The 26,330-nt window shown below is 37.9% G+C and overlaps 1 protein-coding gene across 8 annotated transcripts in view; it reads right to left on the reverse strand.

Moving 5' to 3' along the window:
• The window catches only part of NSD3 (nuclear receptor binding SET domain protein 3), a 112,366-nt gene that overhangs the window by 64,244 nt on the left and 21,792 nt on the right, over nt 1–26,330 (reverse strand). For all 8 annotated transcript variants that reach the window (XM_063726408.1, XM_024251003.3, XM_024251002.3 and 5 more), the window contains exons 2-4: nt 13,285–14,003; nt 3,967–4,038; nt 2,738–2,900 (exon numbers count right to left, since the gene is read on the reverse strand). In XM_063726408.1, coding sequence (XP_063582478.1) covers nt 2,738–2,900; nt 3,967–4,038; nt 13,285–13,959 — 910 coding nt within the window. In that variant the 5' untranslated portion in view covers nt 13,960–14,003. The remainder of the gene's footprint in view (nt 1–2,737; nt 2,901–3,966; nt 4,039–13,284; nt 14,004–26,330) is intronic.

Raw genomic sequence — 26,330 nt, forward strand, 5'->3', positions numbered from 1 at the left:
AAATACAAAAAAAAAAAAAAAAAAATTAGCCGGCGTGGTGGTGGGTGCCTGTAATCTCAGTTACTCGGGAGGCTGAGGCAGGAGAATCGCTTGAAACTGGAAGGCGGAGGTTGCAGTAAGCTGAGATAGCTACTGCACTCCAGCCTGGGCAACAACAGCCTGGGCAACAATCCATCTCAAAAACAAACAAACAAACAAAAAAACAGGTGAATTTTATGATATGAGAATTATATTTCAATAAAGTTTTTAAAACTACTATAGAAAAATAGAACAATTTAAATTTTTATTAAAATATATAGGTTAAAATACATGCATTTCTTAACCTAAAATTTCAGACTTCTGGTAGTAATATAAACAAAATCGGTTTTTCCAGCACTAAAGTAGGAAACTGCCTAGGGGGTACCAGGCTAGATTTTTTTTTTTTTTTTTTTTTTTGAGACCAAATCTCACTCTGTCACCCAGACTGGAGTGAAGTGGTGGATCTCGGCTCACTGCAACCGCAACCTCCACCTCCTGAATTCAAGTGATTCTCTTGTCTCAGTCACCTGAGTGAGAACTTAGAGGCATGCACCAAAATGCCTGGCTAATTTTTGTATTTTCAGTAGATGTGGGGTTTCACCATATTGGCCAGGCTGGTCTTGAACTCCTAACCTCAGGTGATCCACCCACCTTGGCCTCCCAAAGTGCTGGGATTACAGGCATGAGGCACCTTGCCCAGCTGAGATTAGGTTAATTAATAAAACTAAATGTAAATACTTCCTTTGAAATACAGATGAGACATAAATTGTGCTTTCATTTGTATCTTGAAAAAAGCTGAAATCTGCAGGTTTTCATAAAGTAATTGAATATGAAACTCTTTATATAATCTCAACAGTATGCTTTCCTCAGGGGAGAGAAGTGAAGATCCAGAGTTCTGACATGATGTAACTTCTTAGAGAGTTCTGGAGGCCCAGATGTGGACATGAATTGTTTTATTTAAGAAAGCATGGTCTTCTTGGAAAATCCTTGTCTTTTCTTTTCCCACTCATATAACCATAGATTATTAGAGGGGTAGGGTACTTCAGAGACGACTAGTCCAATACCCTTCTTATATAAATGAAGGAACTATAATAAGACTGCCTCCTCCAACCTCTGTAAATGATGACTGGGTGAATTTAACTGCTTTCCCTGTAATATAATGCAGTGTTTAGGAGGAGAGGTTATGAAATTAAGATTTCTTTGAGATTCTGTTTACCTATTTAAAATATGGGATAATAATAGTACCTACTTCATTGTGTTGCTGCTATGAGGATTGTATAAGAAAATATATAAGAGAACTACTGAACACAGGACCTTGCACTAAAGCAGACACCCAACAATGTTGGCTTTTCACTTCTGCCTCACTGACACATCCCGTCTCCTAACCTTTAATCAGCAGGTCACATTGACAAGACGAAAAATGGTCGAGCCAGATGGCCTTCTATACTGGGAGAGATTCTTGGTTATGCAGCACAAGAATCACAGATATGGCTGATCCTATCACAAATGTGCCTTGCCAGACATAAAGAGATACTTTTTCCCCTCAGAAGAGTGAACAAGGACCAAGACAGATGGTTTAAAGTACAAGAAAAAGAAACAGGCACAAACTTGTCACAGACAATGAGGAACTCTACACATGACAAGAGTCAATTCACAAAGTTAACACCCAGAAGTAAGTTCCAAGCTCAAACCTTTCTTTGGCTACTAAGCAAGTTCATTTCAAATGCTAGAATCTCAGCAATCTACTCCATATCATTCTTTGGTCAAATCCCAGAAAAGGAGTAGAGAAAAGTTAGAATTGTCTTTCTTAATTTTTATTAACACTCCTAAGGTAGGATTCTATATTATATAGCAACCTTCAGGCTACATGTCATATCAAATTTACAAGGATGCCCCAGTAAATTTACAGATTCAAGAATGGAGTGTAGAGGAAAAAAAAGCATCCTGCAAAATTTGCCAGGATGAAAAGTACTTGTCTGGGTAAAAAAATTACTATCCATAGCAGTCAACGATGAAATAAAAATGTTCAAAGAAGGCTTGGCCCAAATGCTTATTAAGCTCATATAAAACATCTGATCGCTTGTCTATATGCTTTCTTTAGGAAATATGAGGTCATATTTTCAGTCAGATTAAGGTCTTTAAAAAAAGCAAGTGTAAGCAAATTATAAGCAAATGTAGGGTGTCATAAGGGAAACAAGGACTGCATTAGCCATAGAAGCACTCTGCAATTTAAAATGACTATCAGTATTTCACTGGTTTTAAAAACTGATACAGAGGCCGGGCGCAGTGGCTCACACCTGTAATCCTACCACTTTGGGAGGCCGAGGCAGGTGCATCCCTTGAGTTCAAGAGTTCAAGACCATCCTGGCTAACATGGTGAAACCTCATCTGTATTAAAAATACAAAAACTAACCAGGAATGGTGGCGGGTGCCTGTAATCCCAGCTACTCCAGAGGCCGAGGCAGGAGAATCACTTGAACCCAGGAGGCAGAGGTTGCAGTGAGCTGAGATTGCGCCATTGCACTCCAGCCTGGGCAACAGAGCAAAAACTCCGTCTCAAAAAAAAAAAGAAAAAAAAAAATCCACAAAACTGATACAGATATGCACATTTTTGTATCAGATTATATATTACGTGTGTATTCTTATATTCACATACAACATTTAAAAGTCACTTTTATTTCCAACCTTTTATTCAGTATCTGTTTATGCCTTTTCTTACCTCTTGTGTTAATTTTGGTATGAACCTCAAGCTGGGGATCACTTGAAACCATACAAGGCCACCAAGGATAGGTTCCCACCTTGGACCACACAAGATCGCCAACCTGAAACTTAACACCAGTGGACGCTTCCGTTGTTGGAACAGAAGATAGCATTGGCTGAACCTACAGGAAAGGGTCAAAAAACTTCATCAGAAATTAAAAAAAAGAAACTATGTATAAAGTACATTAAAAATGCTAACAATGTAATTTTATCTTCAGTTATACTTTGATACAGGAAAGGGTCAAAAAACATCAGAAATTCAAAAAAAGAAACTAGGTATAAAGTACATTAAAAATGCTACCAATGTAATTTTATCTTCAATTATACTTTGATACAGGAAAGGGTCAAAAAACATCAGAAATTCAAAAAAAGAAACTAGGTATAAAGTACATTAAAAATGCTACCAATGTAATTTTATCTTCAATTATACTTTGATACAGGAAAGGGTCAAAAAACATCAGAAATTCAAAAAAAGAAACAATGTATAAAGTACATTAAAAGTGCTAACAATGTAAATTTATCTTCAATTTTACTTTTCTCTGATGCCTCCTATCTAAAACTAGCAGAAGGGAAGGAGGAAAAATATTAATAATCCCCACCCCAAATACTGAAGATAGGATTGATGGTTTCTGTTGCCAAATTATTAACAAGGCATGTTAAGTATACACATGATCGGCTAGGTGCAGTGGCTCACGCCTGTAATCCCAGCACTTTGGGAGGGTGAGGCAGGCAGATCACGAGGTCAGGAGATCGAGACCAGCCTGGCCAACACAGTGAAACCCCGTCTCTACTAAAGATACAAAAATTAGCTGGGCATGGTGGCACGTGCCTGTCATCCCAGCTATTCGGGAAGCTGAGGCAGGACAATCGCTTGAACTTGGGAGGCAGAGGTTGCAGTGAGTCGAGATCGTGCCACTGAACTCCAGCCTGGGCAACAGAGCGAGACTCCATTTCAAAAAAAAAAAAAAAATACACATGATCAATTGAAAAAAAAAAACAGGTCATAGTTTTGAAAAGGAAAATAATTCACTGAAAATATCCACCTATCAAACCAGCTCCAAGATTTATTTCAATATAATTTCTGAAATTAAGAAGCGTAGTACCAATACAATTGTGTTGCAATTCAATCACTGTGTTTCACCTTCTTCTACCATATTTGGTTAGACAGTATTCAGTAAAACAACTTACTGGGGCTTCCTCTTTTAGTACTGGTTCTTCCCTTGGTTTTTCTGATACAGTGTCAACCCTCTCATTTGGTCTCTAGGTGAAAAGGTATAGGTAAGTAGAATAAAATGGCATTAAATAAACAAACAAACAAAAAACAGTGACATACATAAAAAGAATCAAAGAAAACTAAATAAAGAGAATAAAGGGCATTTATTAACTGAACAATGTAAGAAGTAAGAATACAACTTACTCAGTACCTAATGCTGTCTCAACATTCATTTTCCACCCCATATCATAGCTTTATCTCCTTTTTCTTCTTTTGTTACTTTTAAAACTTAATTTCTAGGTCGGGTGCGGTAGCTCATGCCTGTAATCCCAGCACTTTGGGAAGCTAAGGCAGGCGGATCACAAGGTCAGGAGTACAAGACCAGCCTGGCAAGAATGGTAAAACCCCATCTCTACTAAAAATTAAAAATATAGCCGGGCATGGTGGCGCATGCTTGTAGTCCCAGCTACTTGGGAGGCTGAGGCAGGAGAATCACTTGAACCCAGAAGGCAGAGGTTGCAGTAAGCCGAGATTGTGCCACTGCACTCCAGCCTGGGCGACAGAGTGAGACTCCGTCCAAAAAAAAAAAAAACCACTTAATTTCTAAATAAACTGGTAATTTTCTTTTTAATGCTTAGATTCTAGAAAAAATGGGCACTCTAAGATTACTAGTAAGATGTAACTTGAAACTTTTCTGGAGAGCAATTTGGTTATATACATGAAAAGCATTAAATTTTCAGACTCTGACCTTGCAAATCTACTTCTAAGAATGTATATTTGAAAAGCACTGAGAGATGTAAAAAATATGGATAAGTATGAAGATATGCATACCATTGCTACTTACAAGAGCTAAGTATTAGACATAATCTAGATGGGCCGAGGCAGGCGGATCACGAGATCAAGAAATTGAGACCATCCTGGCCAACATGGTGAAACCCTGTCTCTACCAAAAACACTAAAAATTAGCTGGGTGTGGTGGTGTGCGCCTGTAGTCCCAGCTACTCAGGAGGCTGGGGCAGGAGGATCGCTGAACCTGGGAGGCGGGGGTTGCAGTGAGCCAAGATCATGCCACTGCACTCCAGCCTGGTGACAGAGCAAGACTCCGTCTCAAAAAAAAAAACCAAAACAAAACAAAAAAGAAAGAAGTTTCTAAAACCCTTTAGGGAGGCAATCTGGAAGTAGCTATCAAAATTCAAGATATGTACACTCTTCAATCTAGCAATCACATTGTAGAAATTTATTCTATAGAAATATGCAAAACAAGAAAATCTAAGCTGAGGAATGATAACTACAGTATTATTTCATGTCAGTAATCTGCATGTCTACCAATATCTTCCAACTTTTTATTTAAAAATATGTAATCTATACATGCCTTGAAAATATTTGGTACAATGTAAACAAAATTGATACCAGTAATTATCTTCTGGGAATGACATGAGGGAAATGGTGAAAGAAGATATTCTATACCTTTTTATTATTTGTCTTTTCTGTAAAAACAAAAAACCAAATTACTTCTACAATTTAAAAGATTTTTAAAATATGTTACTTGTTAGAGAACAGAATTTAATTTAGATGGCTTAAAAAGAGGGTATAGCCATTAAAGTAGGTCTTAACTCCACTAAAAGAATATGATTAATTCTAAAAGCTACTTAAAATTCTCATTCTATTATTTCAAAACATTTAAAGACGCTGTTGTGAAAACAAAGTTTTATTAAATTAAAAAAAGTATAAAAAGGTTTTTGTTTTTTTGAGACAGAGTCTTGCTCTGCTGTTGCCTAGGATGGAGTGTGGTGGCACGATCTCCGCTCATTGCAACCTCTGCCTCCCAGGTTCAAGTGGTTCTCCTCCTTCAGCCTCCTGAGAAGCTGGGAATACAGACCCGCACCACCACACCCAGCTAATTTTTGTATTTTTAGTAGAGACAGGGTTTTGCCATGTTGGCCAGGCTGGTCTTGAACTCTTAACCTCAGGTGATCCACTTGCCTTGGCCTCCCGAAGTGCTGGGATTACAGGTGTGAGCCATCGCACCTGGCCTAAAAATGTTTTTAAGTTTTAGGAAAATGATATGTTCTATAAGCCAGACTAATGTCCCCAAACCCAAGTATCAATCATTTACTTCACAGTGCCTAGGACATTCCAGGCCCAGTTCTAGAAGCTATATAGGCTATATAATAGTGAAACAAACAGATGTGATTCCCGACCCCAAGGAGTTTACAGCTGGGCAGGAGAGACTGACATTAAAAAACAGAAACACAAACATCCAGTTAAAAAGTAAGTGCTATGGCTCGGCATGGTGTGGCTCACACCTGTCAGTACTTTGGGAGGCCAAGGTGGAATGATCTCTTGAGGCCAAGAGTTCAAGACCAGCCTGGGCAACACAGTGAGATCCAGTACCTAAAAACAACAAATGCCTGTAGTCCCAACTACTCTGAGGGGCTGAGGCAGGAGAATCGCTTATGCCTCAGAGTTCAAGGCTTCAATGGGCTATGATTACACTCCAGCCTGGGTGATGGAGCGAAACCCCGTCTCTTAAAACAACAACAACAAACAAAAAAAGTAAGTGCTAGGAAGAGAAAGATAAATAATGTGTGTAAGTGTATATGTATTTTCAGATATGAAGGTCAGGAAAAGCCTCTCTAAGAAAATAAATTACAATCTGCCAGGCATGGTGGCTCACACCTGTAATCCCAGCACTTTGGGAGGCCAAGGCGGGTAAATCATGTGGTCAGGAGTTCGAGACCAGCCTTGCCAAGATGGTGAAACCCCGTCTCTATTAAAAAATAGAAAAATTAGCCAGGCACGGTGGTAGGTGCCTATAATCCCAGCTACTCAGGAGGCTGAGGCAGAAGAACTGCTTGAACCTGGGAGGCAGAGGTTGCACTGAGCTGAGATTGCGCCACTGGACTGTAACCTGGGTGACAGAGCGAGACTCTGTCTCAAAAAAGAAAAGAAAAGAAATTACAATCTAAGAATCAAAGGACGAAGAATTAGCTTAGTAAACATGGAGGAAAGAACATTCCAGGAGGAAGGAGTAGCATGTGTGAGATACCTGAGGTTAAAAACGGTACCAGCTGTGCACAGTGGCTCACACCTATAATCCCAGGACTTGGAGAGGCTGGGGCAGGTGGATCACTTGAGCCTAGGAACTCAAGAACAGCTTGGGCAACATGGCGAGACCTCATCTCTACAAAAAAAAGAGCCAGGCATAGTGATGTGTACCTATATACTCCCAGCTACTCGGGAGGCTAAGGTGGGAGGATTGCTTGAGCCCAGGAGTTTGAGGCTGTGTGAGCTATGATCACATCACTGCACTCCAGCCTGGGTGATAGAGTGAGATCCTGTCTCCAAAAAAAAAAAAAAAGGACTTCCTTCCAAACCTTATAATTCAAATGTCTTATCTTTTTAAATTTTTTGCTATGTTCCAGATTGTTGGTGTTTCCTTCAGGCTGGTTTGAAACACCATCAAAATCACTTTCAAAGAATTAAAGTTTTTTACACAGTCATTTTAAAAGAAATAAGTGGCTAGGGAGCGAAGGATGCCCAAGAGGATTTATTCTAAGCTTTCAAGACTATATAAGTAAGAGAAGAAAAAGAATTCAAGTAAGGATGCTGCAATAATAGAGAGGGAGTATCTATTATAAAATGTGCGTGAGCAAAACAGATATACCTGGTAGGCATTCAGAGACAGAGACAAGTTTAAGACATTAAAATTAAGTAGGGACAGAGATACACTCCTTGGGTACTAATTCCATTGCTTTGTCAGGAAGAGAAAACATCAGAGAAAAAGATGACAGTGAGTTAGCTCTCCTTAATGTTCAATTCATCTTAATTTTAAAATTATGATTTTGTGGGTATATACCACTTTTTTACATTTTTAATTGACTCCACATAAGAACACCTAAAAATTATGTTAAGAGTGGCTAAAATAAATTACATTATCCTAAATATTCCTTTACAAATTTTAGCCTAGTACTTTTATTTTTTATTTTTTGAGACAGAGTCTTGCTCTGTTGCCAGGCTGGAGTGCAGTGGCACGATCTCAGCTCACTACAACCTCTGCCTCCCAGGTTCAAGCGATTCTCCTGCCTCAGCCTCCCAAGTAGCTGGGATTACAGGCACGCGCCACCATGCCCGGTTGTATTTTTAGTAGAGATGGAGTTTCACCGTGTTGGCCAGGAGGTCTCGATCTCCTGACCTTGTGATCCGCCCGCCTCGGCCTCCCAAAGTGTTGTGATTACAGCCGTGAGCCACTGTGAGCCACCGCGGCCTTCAGCCTATTACTTTTATTAAAACCCAAGACATTCATTAAGATGAGTATACTACAGGCCAGGTGCCGTGGCTCACGCCTGTAATCCCAGAGCTTTGGGAAGCTGAGGTGGGCGGATCACTTGAGGTCAAGAGTTCAAGATCAGCCTGGCCAACATGGTGAAATCCCGTCTCTACTAAAAATACACAAAAAAATAAGCTGAGTGTGGTGATACACACCTGTAATCCCAGCTACCTGGGGGGCTGAGGCATAGGAATCGCCTGAACCCAGGAGGCAAGAGGTTGCAGTGAGCTGAGATTGTGCCACTGTACTCCAGCCTGGGTGACAGAGACTCTGCCTCAAAAAAAAAAAAGATTAGTAATACACATCAAATCTGTCAGAATTTCAAAGCCTTAATAATATTACTTATATAAATTTCAAAAACATTGAGTAAAATCATAGTCCCTAAAAGAACAAAAAACTAATGTCAACATTAAAGTTGGAAAGAAAATTTTAAAGGTAATAAATTGTGCATTTTTATTTTACTTTCTGAATGACTTAAGTTTGTAACCTTAAAAATAAAAAGTGTGGGCCAGGTGCAGTGGCTCACACCTGTAATCCAAGCAGTTTGGGAGGCCAAGGTGGGTGGATCACCCTAAGGTCAGGGGTTCGCGACTAGCCTGGCCAACATAACGAAACCCCATCTCTACTAAAAATACAAAAACTAGCCAGGCATGGTGGCACACACCTGTAATCCTAGCTACTGAGGAGGCTGAGGCAGGATAATGGCTTGAATCCTGGAGGCAGAGGTTGCAGTGAGCCGAGATTGCACCACTGCACTCTACCCTGGGCAACAGAGTGAGATTCTGTCTCAAAAATAAATACATAAAGTTAAATAAAAAATGTGTACAATAAAGAACATTTTGCATATAAAGAGTTTCTAAGAATTTTAAGGCCTAATACTCTGAGACTAGAGAACCAAACCTGCTACCTTAGTGTTCATGGGATTGACCCAGCCACTCTGCTTTTTATAAGGAGATATGGCAAACTAAGGGTTAATGAGACTGCCTTAGTGGATTAGCCCACTCAAGTGCTGATAGGAGACCAGTGACTGTTTGAATAATAGGGCCTGCGCTCACATGCCTGAGGCATTCCACCTGCCAAGGAGGAAGACATGCAGAAACACAGCCACATGTTTCTGATTTGGTGGGAGGAAAAACAGCTCATGCAGATTTTTAAAATATACAATTTCAGTAGTGAGCTCAGGTCTCCTGCTGCCTAGATGTTTGGACACATTTTCATTGTTGAGAAGATATACTTAGGCTGTTCCAAGTAACAGCCACTCTTCAGAAGGCCAAACAGCTTAGAATTAGGGGGAAATACTTACACATCAAGTACTAAGAAAAAAAGTAGCAGGTGAAATCTTAAGGTGTTGTGTTTTTTTATTTGTTTGTTTTTCAGACAGAGTCTCATTCTGTCACCCAGGCTGGAGTGCAGTGGCACGATCTTGGCTCACTGCAATCTCCACCTCCCAGGTTCAACGAATTCCTGTGCCTCGGCCTCCCGAATAGTTGGGATTACAGGTACACATCACCACGCCCGGCCAATTTTTAAATATTTTTAGTAGAGATGGGGTTTCACCATGTTGGCCAGGCTGGTCTTGAACTCCTTACCTTAAGTGATCCACCCACCTCGGCCTCCCAAAGTGCTGGTATTACAGATTGAGCCACCATGCCCAGACTTAAACATGGAACTCAACTATATGAGATTTTGTTTGCTCAAAAAAGAACCTATGAACCTATGAGTGAGCTTTTAAGGAACAACAACAACAAAGTAAAGTAAAAGAAAAAATCTATATAAAAGCAAATCCAGCTCCAGGAGATTTATATCAGACTTTTTCTCCAGGAATACATTTTTCATTATGTTTCCCTGAGGCATCTGGGGGAGGGAAGCTGTCCAGTGAAGTCAGTGGACGCTTCTTTGGGCTTCCCTTTCACTTCTCAGTTCTCTACAATGCTAAACACCAAGGGCTGGGACCCCTATGGACAACCAGTAGGCATATGGTATTGACTATTAAAACACTTAAAACAACTGTCCTGAAGGAAGCACTGTAGATGTTGTTCAAGTTAAGGAAATCTAATTTAAAAACATATGCAGTTGTGAAACATTAATTTATACACATCTCTAGCTTAGCAAAAGCATGACATTAACGATAGGCAAGAGCCGTGGGAGCTCTGGCTTTGAAGATCTGTGGTCAGAATGGACTACAACTTCTACAACTGCCCCCGTGTGTGATACAATTCCAATTAATCAAAATTCAATTAACAAGAACTTACCTCTTTACTTCTTTGAAGGAAGGGAAGAGAGAAGCAGGGAGAGGGAGAGAGAGAGAGGAGAGAGGCAGAGAAGAAGGAAAAGAAGGAAGGAATGGAAGAGAGAAGGGACAAGGGGGTAGGATGGAAAGAGGGAGGAATGGGGCAGCGAGGGGAGTGGGGAGAGAAGGAGACAGGGAGAGAGGGAGAGAGAGAGAGAACGAACAAGAAAAAAACCTGGATTTCCCCCCAAGACTCGACTTTCAGGCAATGCTCCCAGTAATATTCCAGGCAGTCAATGCCACTTTCTCCAGCTATACTTTTGGTCAACTTGATATTCCTTTATCCCAAGCTATTGTAAGATCCTAAACAATCAAATAGTAAATTTTGCTCATCATGATTCAATAAAAGGGAAAATGAATTAAAACCCTTAAATTAAAATCTAAACATTTGGGCCAGGCGCAGTGGCTCACGCCTATAATCCCAGCACTTTGGGAGGCCGAGGCAGGCGAATCACCTGAGGTCGGGAGTTCGAGACCAGCCTGACCAACATGACCCTGTCTCTACTAAAACAAACAAACAAACAAACAAAATTAGCCAGGCGTGGTGGTATGCCTGTAATCCCAGCTACTCGGGAGGCTGAGGCAGGAGAATTGCTTGAACCCTGGAGGTGGAGGTTGTGGTGAGCCAACATTGCACCACTGCACTCCAGCATGGGCAATAAGAGTGAAACTCTGTCTCAAAAACAATAAAATAAAATAAAATCTAAACATTCTAATCCTGAGCTATAATAGTTAACTGAAGGTTAGGTGATATAAAGAACTAGGTATAGCAGATATCTAACAAAGACAGAACTGGTTTTAGAATCTCATTGCAAAATGACTACTAGAAACATCACTGATTACTCTTTATCTCATTACCCAGTTTTATTGTCTTCATAGCATCTAAAGCTATCTGAACTTATGTACACACATATACATATATACATATACATATACACATATACATATACATATACACATATACCTATACATGTATATGTATGTATATATCTATGTATACATACATATATGTATATATCTATGTATACATACATATATGTATATATCTATGTATACATACATATATGTATATATCTATGTATACATACATATATGTATATATCTATGTATACATACATATATGTATATATCTATGTATACATACGTATATATCTATGTATACATACATATATATCTATGTATACATACATATATGTATATATCTATGTATACATACATATATGTATATATCTATGTATACATACATATATGTATATATCTATGTATACATACATATATGTATATATCTATGTATACATACATATATGTATATATCTATGTATACATACATATATGTATATACATACATGTGTATATATGTATATATGCATATGTATATGTGTGTACATAAGTTCAGATAGCTTTAGATGCTATGAAGACAATATATATGCATATATACGTATATATGCATATATACATATATACAGTATATACTATATATACATATATACAGTATATACTGTATATGTATATATACAGTATATACTGTATATATGTATATATAGTATATATGTACTGTATATATATACTGTATATATGTATATATGTGTATATATATGTATATGTGTGTGTATTTTCTGGCTCCCCTCACTAGAATATAAGCATCCTGAGAGCAGGCATCTCTACTTTTCATTCATTGTCATACCTTTAATTCTTAGAGCATTGCCTAGCACACAGTAGGAGGAGTATTTCACCAACATTTGTTAATGAATAAATAAGAAAACTATAAAAAATGAAAAAACATGTTGAAATGTCACACTGGGACTTGTGAGAGTCTAGAACCATTGTGACCTTTACTCCAGAAAAACATCACATGTGAGTTGTATGAAGTAATAGAAGCCAGCTACCAAGGAAAAGATGAATAGGTAAGAAGTAAACATTTCTTTGAACAGAAAATAAATTAACTTATTCAGGCATAACACATATAAAAGTAGATAGCTGTCATAAAAATAAATATAGTTTTCCCAAGTCAAAGTTTAGAAAACATTTGCAATTTATATTATGAACGCTTCATTTAAGCTAGAATTATTTGTTACATACTTATTATATTATTGCTAAGCAAATTCATGCTGAAATCTCAGATATTAAAAAATTCAGCAGCATATATCTTAAGTTACCTATAAAGGATGACTTTTATAAAAACTCACCTGAACTTTTATTCAATATTTATTAATACTAACTCTGATTTTAATAAAAAGATTTCTATTATTTCAGGTTATTTTGTAGCAAACATTAGCAATGAGTGTTAAATCTAAGCTCTACTGGAAAAAGTTGGTCTAAAATAATGAAAACCCAATATAATTAGCTATCTTCTCTTTGCCTTTCCTCTTGATTTTCAAAAACCAACAGTCTATTGTAAGCAAATAAAAATAACCGAGGTCATTAGGACAAAGAAACATAAGCAGAAAGATTCGTTTTACATGTTTTTAAAATATTTCTTAACTAATCATGTCCATTCATATATTCAACAAATACTCAGCACCTATTATAATATTCCAAGCACTTTGCTAGTGATTAGAAAAAAGAAGTTATCAGAAAGATTAATATTTAAAGAGATAAAAACCAAAAAAATCTCTTGAACTTCCAGTAAATGTGAAATATAACAAAATTTTTCAAAACGACTTTTCAACTCACATTTTGTTCCTCTGGTTCTAATTTGGGGATTTTGTGTGACTTGCGCTCTTCAGGTCTTGATGAGTCATGCTTGTTGCTTTTTTTCCTCTTTTCTTTTCTGCTTTCATGCTTTGATTTCGTGTGCTCACTTGCCTGTACTTCATTTAAAAGGTCTCCACAAAGGGAAGACTCAAACAATTCCCTGCCATTCTGGATAGTTTTGGTTATTTTTAGTTTAATTTCAGGTGAGCCAGTCTTCTTTGGAATCACAGTTTGTGGTACCGAAGGAGGAGGTGGTGGCTGTGGAGGGGAAGCTTTTTCCAGAATTTCATGTGGTCTTGTGTTTGGAATTTCTGAATGGTAATAGTCAGTGGGGCTAAAGTTTCTAACTGCACCAAAGCCATTGGCTGACCCATTAGGATACTGATTATATGACTGGTATTTGGTTTGAGTTTCATACACACTGATTGATGATGGATACCCATTTGTGAGTGGAGGAAGATCTTCTGTTGTAGCTGGGTACTGAAAGCCTTGCTGCAAGGTAGCTTCATATGGTGTCTGGCCACCATCTTCAGCAATGTCACTGTTGTTATCAAAGGCATCCTCCTGACGGATGTTGGCGGAGTCAATGAGTTGAGGTGGTTGCTGAATTGTGTTTCCCATGATCCCTTGCATGAAAGAGAAAGAGAAATCCATTGTTCTGCTCCAGCATCCTTAACTTTCCCTTTCTCTCATCGGGCCTAAAATTATAAAAGAGGGGATTAGAAGGTGTTAATATTCTCATAGGCTAGAGGCTAATCAACTGAAAAAGGATTAAACTAAAATGTTTTCAACTCAATTTTCATATCCAGATATGCATAGACATTAAATATTTCTAAAACAGATAAGCGATATAATTCTGACACAGGGCAAATACCTTTTATCTTCAATGCTTATCTGTTTGAAACTCCTGATTACTTTCACAACAACTGTGGCAACAAGATTTTATCATCACTGTCAACACACGAAATAGTTTTGACATTCCTTTTTATTTCCCAAGTTAGAGATCGTAAGTTAAAACTGGTGTTTGCAAAATAAGCAGTGTCCTGACACATATCAATCTGCTTCCATAAGAGCTTCCTTTAAACTCATTCATATTTTGTCCAGTGGTTGTTTTTATTACAAAAATAATAAAATGTTATTGCATTTTTTTTTTTTGAGACAGAGTCTCACTCTGTCACCCAGGCTTGAATGTAGTGGTACAATCATGGCTCACTACAGCCTCAACCTCCCAGGCTCAGGTGATCCTCCCATCTCAGCCTCCCCAGTAGCTGGGACTCAGGCATGCACCACCACGCCCAGCTAATTTTTGTATTTTTTGTAGACAGGGTCTCACTATGTTGCCCAAGCTAGTCTTGAACTCTTGGGCTCAAGCAATCCGCCTGCCTCAGCCTCCCACAGTGCTAGGATTACAGGCGTCAGCCACCATGCCTGGCCTGCAAATATTTTAAACACCAAAGTGAAAAGGCCTGCTCCTCTCCCCACTTCATTATTCCTACTCTTCCATGCCAGGACAACCACTATAAACACTGTGAAGGGTATTCTTTCACATCTTTCTCTACATTTTTAAAATAGGGCTTATTCTGTGACTTGCTTATTTAACTTAACAATATATCCTAGATATACTTCTACATCGTCATGTATAGACAATTTTCATACATATTCAATCTTTAAATGGTTGCATAGTAAACAAATGTGGTATTTGTATTTAACCATTTATGTACTGGATCACCAGTTTCTCACAATTGTTTGATATAATAAATATGTCTGCAGAAAACCTCGTTTATTTTTTACTTATTTTTCTTTTCTTTTCTTTACTCTTTTTTTCAAATAGAGACAGGGTCTTGCTATGTTGCCCAGGCAGGTCTCAAACTCCTGGACTCAAGTAATCCTCCTGCTTCAGCCTCCCAAAGTGCTGAGATTATAGGCATGAGTCACCATGCCTGGCCTGAAACATTCTTGAAACTCTGTTTTTGTGCACATATATATTTCTATAGGACAGATTTGAAATTTTGAGAGATACTGTAAAATTGTTCTATAGGTTATACTATGTCAATGAACTGTCATACCAATAGTGTGTGCTTCTCTATAGTTGCCAGTATCTACTTTTTTTTATTGTAATTTCTTTCTTTCTTTATATATATATATATATATTTTATTATACTTTAAGTTCTAGGGTACATGTGCACAATGTGCAGGTTTGTTACATATGCATACATGTGCCATGTTGGTGTGCTGCACCCATTAACTCGTCATTTACATTAGGTGTATCTCCTAATGCTATCCCTCCCCCCTTTCCCCACCCCACAACAGGCCCCGGTGGATGACGTTCCCCTTCCTGTGTCCAAGTGTTCTCACTGTTCAATTCCCACCTATGAGTGACAACGTACGGTGTTTGGTTTTTTGTTCTTGCGATAGTTTGCTGAGAATGATGGTTTCCAGCTTCATCCATGTCCCTACAAAGGACATGAACTGGCTGCATAGTATTCCATGGTGTATATGTGCCACGTTTTCTTAACCCAGTCTATCATTGTTGGACATTTGGGTTGGTTCCAAGTATTTGCTATTGTGAGTAGTGCCGCAATAAACATATGTGTGCATGTGCCTTTATAGCAGCATCATTTATATTCCTTTGTGTATATACCCAGTAATGGGATGGCTGGGTCAAATGGTATTTCTAGTTCTAGATCCCTGAGGAATCGCCACACTGTCTTCCACAATGGTTGAACTAGTTTGCAGTCCCAGCAACAGTGTAAAAGTGTTCCTATTTCTCCACATCCTCTCCAGCACCTGTTGTTTCCTGACTTTTTAACGATTGTCATTCTAACTGGTGTGAGATGATATCTCATTGTAGTTTTGATTTGCATTTCTCTGATGGCCAGTGACGATGAGCATTTTTTCATGTGTCTGTTGGCTGCATAAATGTCTTCTTTTGAGAAGTGTCTGTTCATATTCTTCACCCACTTTTTGATGGGGTTGTTTTTTTCTTGTAAATTTGTTTGAGCTTTTTGCCAGTATCTACTTATTTTTAACAAGTGGTATATATAGCAGAAGCATCTGGAGTACTTTTACAAAATGTCTGTGTCAGGGTCTGTCTCCTGAAGATTCTAATTGAATAAATCTGGGGTGGGGTCCTGGGCATAAGTTTTTTAAGACTATATCCCTGGTAAGTTTGATGCATATTCTTGGTTGGATCATTGCATTATAATCTTTCAATTATTGCATCTCCTCCAGTAGGTGTCCGAAGATGCCTACATTATGTAATAATGTTACAATATAGATAAGCATCTGTTAGAAAATGCTACAAGACCACCCTGCCTTGTCATAAGGTTTGACACGTGCACATCACAGAATAGAAGATTAATGGACAATCCATATAGTATTTTGATAATCCCATAAACATTTCTTCTAGAAAGTTCTTTTGTTTTTTTTTTTTTTTGAGATGGAGTCTTGCTCTGTTGCACAGGCTGGAGTGCAGTGGTGCAATCTTAGCCCGCTGCAAGCACCGCATCCCGGGTTCATGCCATTCTCCTGCCTCAGCCTCCCAAATAGCTGGGACTACAGGCGCCCGCCACCATGCCCGGCTATTTTTTTTGTATTTCTTTTGGTAGAGATGGGGTTTCACCGTGTTAGCCAGGATGGTCTTGATCTCCTGACCTCGTGATCCGCCCGCCTTGGCCTGCCAAAGTGCTGGGATTACAGGTGTGAGCCACCATGCCTGGCCTCTTCTAGAAAGTTCTAAAGCAGGAAGGACAAACCAGTTTTCACAGCTATATCAACTCTGATGAACTGATTGTAGCTTCCTGGAATACTGTGAAGAAGGATCCTGAGGCCGGGCGCCATGGCTCACATCTGTAATCCCAGCACTTTGGGAGGCCAAGGTGGGTGGATCACGAGGTCAGGAGTTTGAGACCAGCCTGGCCAATAAGGTGAAACCCTGTCTCTAATAAAAATACAAAAATTATCTGGGCATGCTGGCAGGTGCCTGTAATCCCAGCTACTCGGGAGGCTGAGGCAGGAGAATCGTTTGAACCCAGGAGGCAGAGGTTGCAGTGAGCAGAGATCGCACCATTGCATTTCAGCCTGGGCAACAGAGTGAGACTCTGTCTCAAAAAAAAAAAAAAAAAAAACTATGCAGCCATAAAAAATGATGAGTTCATGTCCTTTGTAGGGACATGGACAAAGCTGGAAACCATCATTCTCAGCAAACTATCGCAAGGACAAAAAACCAAACACCACATGTTCTCGCTCATAGGTGGGAATTGAACAATGAGAACACATGGACACAGGAAGGGGAACATCACACACTGGGGCCTGTTGTGGGGTCGGGGGAGGGGGGGGGGATAGCATTAGGAGATATACCTAATGTTAAATGAAGAGTTAATGGGTGCAGCACACCAACATGGCACATGTATACATATGTAACAAACCTGCACGTTGTGCACATGTACCCTAAAACTTAAAGTATAATTAAAAAAAAAAAGGATCCTGAGGCTACATTCCAGTTTGACTCTGTTAATAACAGAATCATTAACAATGCCTATTATTAATAGATTAATAATAGACTGATTAACAGTGTCTACCATCTTGGTTCCAGTAGGATCTGCTGTAATAATAAAACAAATAACCCCGAACAGCAAATGGAAGAGGGAAACAAAGCTGACAATACACTTTTCAAGGTATATCCAATTATACAGCCACTGTTTGCTCTGCCATTAGCAAATGGAAATGATTTTGGAAGTCCTAAAATTACAAACAAATGAGTAAGACTGCACACAAGAAATTGAACTGTGTGTACTGCTTTACATTAGTAGGGGGTGGGAGGGATCCAGAGCACTCTCATTTTCTTAGTGTCACCTCAGGGTCAGGCACTTTACACATTAGATCATTTAATAATCACAACTCTGCAAGATAGGGATTGTGATTTCTGGTTCATAGGTAAAAGAAAGTGAACTTCAGAGGGGTTAGATGGCCTGCTTAAACCACAAAGTGGGAGAACTCGAATTTGGATCTAGGCATGTCTGACTCTGAAGTCCATGTTGTTTTTGTTTGTTTGTTTGTTTGTTTGTTTTGAGATAGGGTCTCACTCTGTTGCCCAGGCTGGAGTGCAGAAACACACAATCACAGCTCACTGCAGTCTTGACTTCCTGGGTTCAGATGATTCTCTCACCTCAGGTTCCCAAGTAGCTGGGACTACAGGCATGTGCCACACCTGGCTAATTTTTTGTATTTTTTGTAGAGATGGAGTTTCACTATGTTGCCCAGGCTGATCTCGAGCTCCTGATGTCCATGATTTTTACTATTGTATCACTTCTGTTCCCCTCAGCTATCAGTTCTGGGAAAAGAATTCTTCTGTTCAGGTACTTTATTCCTTCGTCACTACCAAAATCACAAATATTCTAATAACCACCATTAACACTTACACAGCACTTTGTATATGCCAGGTACCATTCTAAGTGCTTGACATAAGTACTACGTTTAATCCTCACAACAACATTCATGTAGCTATTATCTCCTATTATACATAGGGAAATAGAGGCACAGAGAAGTTAAATGACTTGCTCAAGTGCACATGGCTAAGATTCAACCCAAGATTCACCCAGGCTGGAGTGCAGTGGCACGATCTTGGCTCACTGCAAAAAACCGCAGTTCCAGGGTCTGTGCTCTTGATTAGCATACCATATTTACTGACAATGTTTAACAACTGAAACATTACCTTAATTTAACTTTTGGCAAAAATGTATAGCTCACAGCAACAGACATAAGAAGGAAATGTTTAAAAATTCTGTGAACAAGCATGGAGCAACTACACAGGCAGAATTCAAAAGTTCTCATTTATACTTCCAACTTGAAGGCAAGTCAAATAATGACATCTAACAAGATGCAACCTGTGTTTTTGGTTCTTGTAACTGTCGTATACAAGATCAGCTTCCAGATTCGTCTCCCAAATTATAGCCTTCAGGGTTTTTCAGGCATATGTATTCAGAGACTGAGATTTCTGATGCTTTTGATTGAGTTTCAAACACAAAAAGTTTTATATTTTCCCCTTTTCCTGTCTTCTCTAGCCCTAACTCCAAATATTTCATTTTAGTCTGAACTAAGAAAATAACATTACCTTCTTATAATTACACAGGAGTCCATGGAGTGAACACATATACATTTGTATCATAGAGTGTTTTCATATACATTTGTATTTGATCCTCAAAACAACTCTGTCAGACTGACAGGGCAAGGTGTGCATTAACTTCATTTTTTAGGTAACTACATAGAACACTTCAAATACTGACTTTCCAAGACCACAAAGCTAATTAGTGATAAAGCTTGAAAAATAATAAGTCTCCTGATTTCCAACCCTGTGCTCTTTTTCACAACATCCCACCGCCAGAGAATAACCAACTACTTAAGGACAACTACACTAAACGCTAAAGGTCATTAGTTCAAAACTGAATGCACTGTCCTTTTCCTAGTGCAATGTCCCTTTCAGACTACCCCAGTCTGTCTGAATCTTTCTAGCTTCCACCATCTTTCTAGCTTCCCAGACTAGAAATCTCAGGCTCATAGGTGATTGATTCTTCCCTCTTTGTTAAGCCATAAAACCAGTCATTTAGCAAATCTTGCATTTTCTTCCTTTGAAGTATTCTTCCCAGTGCTTAGACCGAATCTAAAGTGAGGAAATAATCAGACAAATCCAAAATGGGGGATATTCTCCCAGACAACTGGCCTGGGCTCTTCAAAAAGGCTAATGTCTAAAACAAACGAAAGGTGGAAAGACTATTCTGGATTAAAAGAGACAAGATTTATCAACCTAATACAATGCATGAACTTTGATTAAATCCTGGATTTAAATACACACAAACACACAGATTAAACAGATATTGTGGAGACAACTAGAGAATTTTAAAATATGAACTGGCTTTAAACAATGGAGCTATTAATTTCAAGGTCCTGATAATGCTATTCTGTTTATATATGAGAATGTTCTCATTCTTAGGAGAGCTATGCTGAAATATGTGATAAAGAGATAAAGTGTCATGGTATCTACAACTTTCAAATGGTTGAGGATTTTAAAAAAGGTACATATACCTAGAGTAAAGCAAATGAGACAAAATTTTAACAACTGTCGAATCTAGGTGTTGAATGTAATATTCTTTTAACTTTTCTAAAGGTTTGAAAATTTTTAAACTGAAAAGTTGGGGGGAAAAAAAACAAATGATATGGCTAGTGTTTGGAAGAAGTACTAAAAATAAAAAGCTACAGGTACCTAAAGTGGTATGAGCCTCCATTAAATTCTGGTGCCATGTTCTAAGCAAACAAGCTAAAGGGGCCACATTGTTATATTTTCTAGAAACCGTAAGCATGAAGAGGGCCATACTTCTTCATATTCTGCCTCCAAATAATACAACAATGCAATCAAGAAAGCAGTTTTGGTAGTTCATAAAAACAGATATTTTGGGACTACATGTAAATTTCTTTACATAGTGATTTTTATGGGCAGTGGAGTCTGGTGGCCAGCCTTCACACAGCAGACACACCAACTGATAAAATGGTTAAGACCTTACTAAATTAGGGGGCTCTACTGAGCACCGTGCTTGAGAGTACAGGTTCAGAATCAAACTAAGTTCAAAAGCATACTTCAAGTCCTGCTGGCTGTGTGACTTTAGGCAACTTATTCGGCATCTCTAATCCTCAGTTTTCTTAGCCAGAAATTGTGGATACCTGTAATTGTGTACCTTGTACAGGGCTGCCGTAAGAATTAAGAGTTAATCCATGAACAGCACTTAAGACGGTGCCTGACATACAGTTAGAGCCTGGCCACTTGTTGGCTATTATTATCATTCATTGCAATGCTAGGCACACAGAACTGCTAAAAAGTTTAAAAAAAAAAAAAAATCACTGACCTAAAGGTACTTTCAATCTCTTTAGCAAGATAATGTAAGATTTTGTGAGTAAGACACATTAAATAGTAGCAAACAATGTGAAATAGAAGATGACTAAGAATTGAATTGTGTTACTACTACAATTATAACAGACATCTGAGGAGAAGAAAAATGCTGGGCAAGGAGGCATTTAGGCCATGAGAAACAAGTAGGATGTGGAAGTAAGGTGTTCTTCACACATTGCTTTTCAAACGACTTGGTACAGGCCATCAGAAATTCTTACACCTTTGTCCTTAATAAATCCCTGATAAAGATAGTGTGTTCGATTTATTTTTAAAGCAATAATATTAATGGCTAACATTTGAGAGCTTAGTGTCAATACTATTCTAAACGTTTTACATTTGTTATATTATTTTACTTCACAGAACACCCCTTTGAGGAAATACTATTACTATCCCATTTTACAAATGAAAAATCAAGGCCAGTATGATCAAATAACTTGCCATAGTCTGAGATCAAGTAAATGGAGGGTTCAAACACACACTCTGTTCCACAGCATTGGCTCTTAACAAGTAAGCTTACTTCCCACAATCCCTAAATATGTAAAGTAAACAATAACAGAACCTCACTTCACACTTCTCCACTCCCACTCCCCAGAGTTAACTAACAATTTGGTGGGAGACTAAATAACTGTACTAATCTATCCATTCTAATAGGTACTTTCAAGTAAATGAAATCACCACACAAAACCATTTCTGATAAATTCATCCTCTGAACAATGTTTCTAGGCTAATTTTTTTAAAAAGATAAATCAATCAATGAATACTAATTTTGCTGAAACTATACAGTTTTAAATAAGCAAAAAAAAGTTGAAAATTATCAATCAAAGCTTTAGTGCTCTTATTATTTACCAACTTATTCATGGTGGTGGGGGGTGGTGGGCTGATAATAGAAAAGTTTATAGAATCCTTAAGCCAAATCACAGATACAGAGTTGAAAAAAACAAAAACAGGAAAAGAAATCAAGCCAGGCATGGTGGCTCATGCCTGCAATCCCAGCTCCTTAGGAGGCTGAAGTAGAGGGCCTGTTTGAGGCCAGGCATTCAAGACCAGCCTGGGTGACACAGTAAAACTCTTTCTCTAAAATAAAAAAAAAGAGCAAGAGGGAGAAAGAAAGAAATCACGTTACGTGTTTCAGATGAACAACTTGAGCCTATAAATATCAATTAAGTATTCACAATGTGCTAAATTTATAGTTTAAGTCACTATAACAAATTCATAAACAATTATTTCTGTGGAATGTATTGCTAGATTCTACTTTATAGAATTACATGTTGTGCTGTATATATTCATTTTTTTTCTATGTTTAAAATGCCTGTCTCTTCTCAATAATAGAAACTTTATATTTAATTATACTTAAAAATTCCTTAGGCTGGGAGCAGTGGCTTATGCCTGTAATCCCAGCACTTTGGGAGGGTGAGGTGGGTAGATCACCTGAGGTCAGGAGTTTGAGACCAGCCTGGCTAATATGGCAAAACCCTGTCTCTACTAAAAATACAAAAATTAGCCAGGCATGGTGGTGCACACCTGTAATCCCAGCTACTTGGGAAGCTGAGGCAGAAGAATTGCTTGAATCCGGGAGGCGGAGGTTGCAGTGAGCCAAGATCGCACCACTGCACTCCAGCCTCAGTGACAAAGCGAGACACCATCTCAAAAAAAGAAAAAAAAAAATCCTTACATTGATATCATTATTTAAGCCTTTTGGAATTAGAAGTGGTTTTAAGATGTCATATAAATTGTCTATTTCTGTTTTCAGACCCAGCTACTCTACAAATACATTCCTAGGTTAATTTGTAAATCTAACCACAACACTCTCCTGATTAAAATTCTTCAATGGTTTCCCATTCCCCAGAAAAAGGCCAAGCACTTGGATTGACAGATCATATAAGGCCCTCCAAGCAAGGTCGCTAACCTATCTCTTCAACCTCAAGTCATTTTTGTACTCTAGTAATATAAAATCACTGGAAATTTCTGTGCACACCATGATTTCACTCCTCTGTGCCTTTACTAATGTTATATCCTATCCATAATATACCCTTTTCCTTTTTTATTTTTTTTGCTTGACTCTTAACCATCTTTTGAGCTCAGAATGTCATTTCCAAGAAGTAGTCACTTAAGCTCTAAGTTAGTCTAAGTAACTTTCCTCTGTGTTCTAAGATATTCTATGCATGCCTCTCAGAAATAACCATAAAACGATCTGTTTATGTGAGTTTTCTTAAGAGCAGGAAGTAATTTTATTCCCATATATGCTCTTGGAACCTAACTCAAAGGCTCAGAGGAGAGGCTTCAATGAATCTTTTAAACGAAACTGCATAAACTTAAAGAAGTTATTTTATATAAATGAAATGCTTCACAGAGCTGCTGTGGGTCTTTGCATGGAGGTAGTAACAGAATATAAAAGCAGTTACAGTCTCCTCAGGTAATATCCTTGGTAAAATGAGACTAACAACTTAGCTCATTTAGATGCCACTGAGATTCTCTTTAGTTCTAGACTTAACTTTCATGAAGGTTTAAAGTTCCAAGAGACTGGAATGAAGTCAAATAAACTTCCAGAGGGAGTGTTAACCCAACCGAAAACCAAGATATATTAAAAAAAGAAACTCATATGAATATATATATTTAAAACCTTATTAATGTAGATCTGAAATTCAGAATGTAGAAGCTCTCAAAATACAATCGTCATAGTTGTAGTTAACTGAATCAGCATGAAAATCAATCTATTTTCCAAAGCTGTTCTAGTAAACATAATCAATCATACTATAAAACAAAGTATACTTGATAGATGTACATTAGAATTTTTACAGCTAGAAAAAATAGTGGAATATAATATGATTTTCACAACACAGAGGAAGACGGTAGTCTTCCTTTACCCCAGGATAAACAAGGGATCCAGATGTCTCTTTATATGAACTGTTGCAAGGAATATTTCTCAAGGTTTATGATAAATCCACACTCAATGTGTTTCCATAGTAACAGGAATGGAGTACATGCAGTCTACAGTAATGAACCAGCTATGCTGGTTCTTGAAAACCTGGCATGTTTGGCAATTTATGCAGCAAAAACATTATTTAAAAAAAATTTTTTAAAGATACATAATGTTAAAAAACTAGAGGGTCATTTTGTTTTAAATGCAGTACATAAAGACAAGCTTAAGCGTAGATTCTGTGAAGTATAAAGAGAAAGCTATCAAATATATTCATATACTAATATCTAACTGAATGATCACTTAATGTTTCAGTGATCCTGTATTTGGATCCTGTCTTTGAAATCAATTTAATATGTACATACACGCAAAGCCCCCCTAAAAACATCTTCTGAATGTGACTCACATTTGATCACAGAATATAAAGATCTCCAGGTGACAGCATCAAGGGAGATTCTCGTTTTACAATTTTTTCCCCAAATTGACACCAAGAAGTAAATGGGGGGAAAGGAAGAGTTAATTTTTTTTTAATATGCTCCATTATTTTCAGTACATGGGTTTGGTAGGGTGAAACCAGAAACTCTATAAAGAAAAAATGTATAACTATAGGAAGATGCTAAAATCCTCTAATGTCAGTTTTTAAAAAGACTCCATTCTTTCTGGTTCTGTGTTCTACTAATATTTTAATCTAAGTATATGATCAGAGTAACCCTTTGACTATAAGTTATAAATTCTGGTATTGCCCATTTAGGTTTTCATAATTAAAAAATTTTTAGTAATATAGTAACAAATGTGTATTGTTTAAAAATAATGGAGGTATGTTTTTAATGCTATTTATTGTGAAACTGCAAGCCCCTCATCCCTTTTTGAAGTAGTACATACATATATTTAAAAGACCCAAACACATACCTTTAAAAATCAGCAAAACCAAACTGCTATGAAGTATGAACAGAAGCAAAAGTCAATTTCTACCCTAAGGACAGGGCACTAATTACACTAAAAATCAATATTCTTCCTTTGCAAGCCGTGAGTCCTTTCTAATCACATTTTAACTTCACCCTCATCCCACACGTACACAAGAAAAAGCAGAGATGTGGGTGTGGACTTCTGGAGGAAACAAAAAGTAAAAACCAACCACCTGGTTCTAAGAACTTGACCACGCCCCTATGGTACCAAAAAGGAAATGAACAAAAATGTTTGTCTTTTATTCACTGAAAGCAGCTAGAATCAATAGGATCTAATCTAGCCCTCACTACAGATGAAAGCAATAACCAAATTTGGTACAGTGACTATACAACTCAATGTTAACTTTCAAACAAAACGGATCCTGCTTGAAAATGTTTTGTCAAGGAAATAAAAATGAAATTACAAATGCAAGTGATTGTTCTATTTGTCTTTAGATTATTTTATCCTTTGAGAGAACAAACACCATCTATAAAATAGATCTCATTATTTCATCCACAAACAAAATACAGTGCTTTTAGTGGCATCTAAGTGTTATACAGTTGGCAGTTACAGTTATCCAAAAAGTTTGAACCACAATAGTACAAATGCAAATTATTTCTCACTAAAATGTGGGCATTTCCTCTCAAACAATGTTTTTTTTTTTTTTTTTTGAGACAGGGTCTCACTATGTCACTGAGGCTGGAGCGCAGTGGCGCAATCACAGCTCATGGCAGCCTCAACTTCCGGGGCTCAGGTGATTCTCCCACCTCAGCCTCCCAAGTAGCTGGGACTATAGGCGTGCACCACCATGCCTGGCTAATTTTTAAAATTTGTTGTAGAGACAGGGTTTTGCCATGTTGCCCAGGCTGGTCTTGAACTCCTGGGCTCAAGCAATCCTCCCACTTTGGCTGGGATTACAGCCATGAGCCACTGTGCCAGTCCAAATAATTTCTTAAATTCCCATGGTAATGCATATACTTGGTCTTCTCAGATTCAAAGGCCATTATATATTAATTCTATAAGCACTTAACACATTTTTAGTTCTCCTATAGCTTTTTTAATGAAAACTTGAGGATGTCAAAATTAGGAGGTTTGAAAAGACTGCTGGTCAAACTCTGAACCATTTAAAGAGGTTTGCTACCATTCTGGTTGAGGCTGACTCTTTCAAAGTTTAAGGCTATGATTTAGGGGAAAACATTTTCCTGCACTACTTTTCAGCAGTTA

Source organism: Pongo abelii, chromosome 7 (assembly GCF_028885655.2).
Source record: "Pongo abelii isolate AG06213 chromosome 7, NHGRI_mPonAbe1-v2.0_pri, whole genome shotgun sequence".
NCBI lineage: Eukaryota > Metazoa > Chordata > Mammalia > Primates > Hominidae > Pongo > Pongo abelii.